The 4,112-nt window shown below is 45.5% G+C and overlaps 2 protein-coding genes across 2 annotated transcripts in view; both read right to left on the bottom strand.

Moving 5' to 3' along the window:
• Positions 1–2,688: 2,688 nt before the first annotated feature.
• GLOTRDRAFT_14653 (uncharacterized protein) lies at positions 2,689–2,931 on the bottom strand (the record flags this gene model as incomplete). Its single annotated transcript, XM_007871946.1, has 1 exon — positions 2,689–2,931. A coding segment is annotated over one exon (243 nt), but the record flags the coding sequence as incomplete, so codon positions are not given.
• Positions 2,932–3,062: 131 nt separating this feature from the next.
• GLOTRDRAFT_48957 (uncharacterized protein) overlaps positions 3,063–4,112 on the bottom strand; it is a gene marked incomplete at both ends in the record, with an annotated part of 2,647 nt that continues 1,597 nt past the window's right edge. The window contains one exon of the mRNA XM_007871965.1: positions 3,063–3,609. Coding sequence (XP_007870156.1) covers positions 3,063–3,609 — 547 coding nt within the window. The remainder of the gene's footprint in view (positions 3,610–4,112) is intronic.

Raw genomic sequence — 4,112 nt, forward strand, 5'->3', positions numbered from 1 at the left:
ACCATGATTGAATCAAAACCCTTGGATGGTGGAAGATCGGTTATGAAGTCAGTTGAAGTGACAGAAAATGGATGTGTTCGTGTTGGGGCAGGGATGGGGTTTAATGCAGGTGCTGAAGGATGAGTGTTCACTTTGTTTTGTTGACAGGTAGCACAACCGTCAACATAATTGCGGATGAAGATGAACATTCCTGGCCACCAATAGTCTCTTCGAACCAATTCCAGTGTCTTGAAGTGTCCTGGATGTCCGGCAGCAAGAGAGTCGTGGTACTGAGACACGATTTCTCTGCGTAGATCTTGATTGGCTGGTACATAGATGCGTCCTTTGAATTTTACAAGCCCTTCTTCGAGTTTCCAATCGTTGAGTGAGGATCGAAGGGGAAGGGGTGATCCTGTCTTCAAGGCTTGCAGAGCATCGCGTACCACCGAGTCAATCTCAGTTGCCTTAACCATTTGATCATGTCAGTCTACATCAATGGCTTGGATTTCCAATGGCCTGTCTGTCAAGGTACTTTATTCTTGTGCATCTAGACGTGGCCTTTTGTCAATCGGAATCCAGTCATTGTTGATCATTGGTTCATGTGTTCGCTTGTTCGTGATCCTTTCTGCTTCCATGATGTTGGGTGGGTGAATGTCGCCTTGGAGGTCAGGGTTGTTGATCCATACATTTGTGGGGTCGTTGTGAGAGATCAATGTTGGATCGACCCTTGATTCATCTTGACCTTCATTTTCTTTTGTCATGGATACATTTTCTGTTGGATCATCCTTGAATTCCACTGGGCTTGGTTCGGTCAGTGTCATAGGTATATCCTGCTTTGTTTGAATCTCCAATTCCTTCTCCAATTTAGGCGTAGAGGGTTCGCTCATATGTTCATCCTGATCTGGAGTGGCATCACTATAGAACATTTGCTCTGGCAATAGGACTATTTGGTCATTGTCTTCCTCATCGGGACATAGATCTGGTCATCTTGAGAGTGCATTTGATTGCACCATTTGTGGTCCAGGAATATGTTTCAAGATCAGATCGAACTTAGATAGATACAGTGAGCAGCGAGCTTGTCATCTTGTTAGGTGTTGTGCTGATCGATAGTACTGCAAGTTGTTGTGATCACAGTAAACTGTGACTGGATGGGGTGCGCCCTCGAAGTAGTAGTCCCAATTCTGTAGTCCTCGGATGATTGCCAGGAGCTCCCTAGCGTAGATTTTGTAGTGTCGTTGAGCCTTGTCAAATGCCTGTGAAATATATCCACATGGGTGCCAGTCTCCATTTACATCCTGTTGGCATAGAACTGCCCCTGATGCAAACTTGGATGCATCGGTTTCCAGAATGAATGGTTTGGATTTGTCCGGCATCATCAGCACTGGTTCTTCCAGGAACTTCTGCTTCAAGGTTTCAAATGCAGTTTGACATTCAGCTGTCCAGTCCCAAGGATGATCCTTCTTGGTGAGGTCGTTCAATGGTCGAGAGATGTTGGCAAAGTGTGGAATAAATCGTCAGTAGAAGTTGCAGAATCCTAAGAATGACCGGACGTCCTTCAACTTCCTAGGGACAGGCCAGCTTGCTATTCCTTTCAATTTGACTGGATCCATGCCCAAGTGGTTTTCCTTGACGATCAGTCCAAGGTATTCCACTTCTGGTTCACAAAATAGGCATTTTTCCAATTTGAGGAATAGGTCGTTTTCCCTTAATCGTGCCAAGACTCGTTTTGTTCTTTCCGTATCTTCTTCAGCTGTCTTGGAGAAGATAAGGAAGTCATCCATGTATATGATCAGCCATCCTTCGTCAATCATGTCTTTGAATAGTTCGTTCATCATTGACTGGAATGTTGCCGGTGAATTGCATAGGCCAAAGAACATGACGGTCGGTTCAAACAATCCTCGATTGGTTTTGAACGCTGCTTTCCATTCGTCACCTTCTTTGTTACGGACATTATTGTAGCCTTTGCGGACATCCAATTTGGTGAAAACCTTTGCCCCTTGTAGCTTGTCCAGGATTTCGCTGATCAGGGGAATTGGATAGGCATTCTTGACTGTCCATTCATTGAGATATCGGTAATCTTGGCAAGGCCGTACGTCTCCATCCTTTTTGCCTATGAAGAAGAATGGTGATGCCATAGGGGATTTAGATGGTAGGATGTAGCCTTTTGACAAGTTTTCCTTCAAGAATTCATCGAGTTTCTCTTGCTCTAATGGTGACATAGGATAGAGTTTCTGATTCTTTGGAACGAATCCTTCTTTGAGATCTATTGCATGATCATATGGCCATCGCTCAGGGACTCCCTCTGAGCTTTTCTCGTCAAAGACGTCCGCAAATTCCTTGTACTGTTCAGGTAATTCCGCTTTGCTTTTGGCTTCCTTCTCAGCTTCTTGAGCCATCCGCATTGCAGGCTTAACCTTCTTGCCAGTGTCCTTTTGTCCAGTGATAAACCGTATGAGGAGATCGTCTTCCTCTGCCTTAGTTCGTGCAATTAGGGCGTAGATGTCATCCAATTTGATCTTCCATTTCGGTGTACTCTGGAAGATGGGATCATCAACATGTGCCAGCAGTGGTCCATTGCAGTATTGACGTTTGATGGAGAATTCTTCATCAGGGATTTTCTTCAATGGTTACGCTTAGGATGGATTTTCTCTTTCCAAAGTCAATCCGTCCAGTAACCCAGTTAATCTCTGGGTTGTTCTTCTGTAACCAAGGTAGCCCCAAGATAACGTCTTCTTTTCCCAGATCAGTGACCAAAAATCGGACAGAGCGGACTCGATCTCCAATCTTCATCTGTAGGAATGCGGCCTTGGTAATGAGACCTTGCCTGTTCTTGGTGCCATCAACATTGAAGACCTTGATTGGTCTCGGTATAGGGACCGCCTTCAGCTTGTTTGTCATCACAAACTTCTGGTCGATAAAGATTCCTCCAGCCCCTGAATCAATGAAGGCTTCTGCAGTCGTTTCAGCGCTTCCCTTTCCACGTGATAGCAAAATATTGATCTTCATTGACTGGTCAACAGTCTTTGCTATGGTTACAGTAGAAAGGTAGGAACGAGACGAGCCTGACGCTGATGCAGGTTGTCTTAGGCAAAATCCTTCTCCGTCATTTCTTCGAGAAGTTTGATCTTGTCGTTCTCTTCAAGTTCTGCCATCATGGCTTTGATCTTGGTGACATTAGACACTTCTTTGGTTGAGTCTTCTTTGATTTCTGTGGTACGGACAGGCCTTCTCTCTGGCTGTCTCCCTTTGTCCTGCTTGTGATCGGCAGCTCTGTGGCCAGTCTGACCACAGGTGAAGCATCGTCCTTCCTTCATGTACTTCTCTCTGTCACTGGTCGATAGGCGATCGACATCCATGGCATTGGGGTCTTTAGAGGGAGGAGTGTACCTTGGGGTGACAAGGTTGCTGGTCTGTCCAACTCCCTTGTATCGGTTGATGACCGCTCTCGCCCGTTGATACTGATTGTCAAATCGGGATGTGGCTTCGTACCATTCTTCGATCGTCTTAGGCATGCGCTCCATGCTGTAGACCTTCTCAACTAGCTTGTTCTGGAGTCCCTCTTGGAAGTACTCGATCAGAGATACGTCTTCAGTGATTCTGCATTGTGCGGTCAACATGCGGTGATATGCACTGACACACAACAATCACCAAGGACCAAAAGAAATAAACCTAAACCCTGTGATGTGGGTGAAGGCGGTCTGAGACAACTGAAGGGTATTTAATAGTTCGAGGGGGAAAGGAGGAGTAAGACGCCGTAAGGTAGTCCGTAAGAAGACCTAGAAAAATAAAACGAAAACGTTGACGCCTGAAACAAACACTAATGGACGCTCCGGAGTATTTATCTCTGAAAAGTCGCAAACAAAGTTGCAAACCACGGAACCGAGTGTAGGTTTGGGCCCACGGGAGTAGAAAACGCTAAAAGGACTTGTTTAATTTTATTCCGCTATGTGAGACTCACCAGAGCTAATTAAATCGATGGCGGAGATAATTCACTCGACAGGTCAGGCCTATTGGCAAGCTAGGATCGGTTATAATTTGCTAAGTTCAACGCTTTCGAACTTCTCGGGTCGCTGAGATCGTAACGCTAATTCTCTGAGATGGGGAAGTCAAAACTTGTTTTTCTGTACGCTACT

This window comes from Gloeophyllum trabeum (genome assembly GCF_000344685.1).
Source record: "Gloeophyllum trabeum ATCC 11539 unplaced genomic scaffold GLOTRscaffold_00016, whole genome shotgun sequence".
Classification (NCBI taxonomy): Eukaryota; Fungi; Basidiomycota; class Agaricomycetes; order Gloeophyllales; family Gloeophyllaceae; genus Gloeophyllum; species Gloeophyllum trabeum.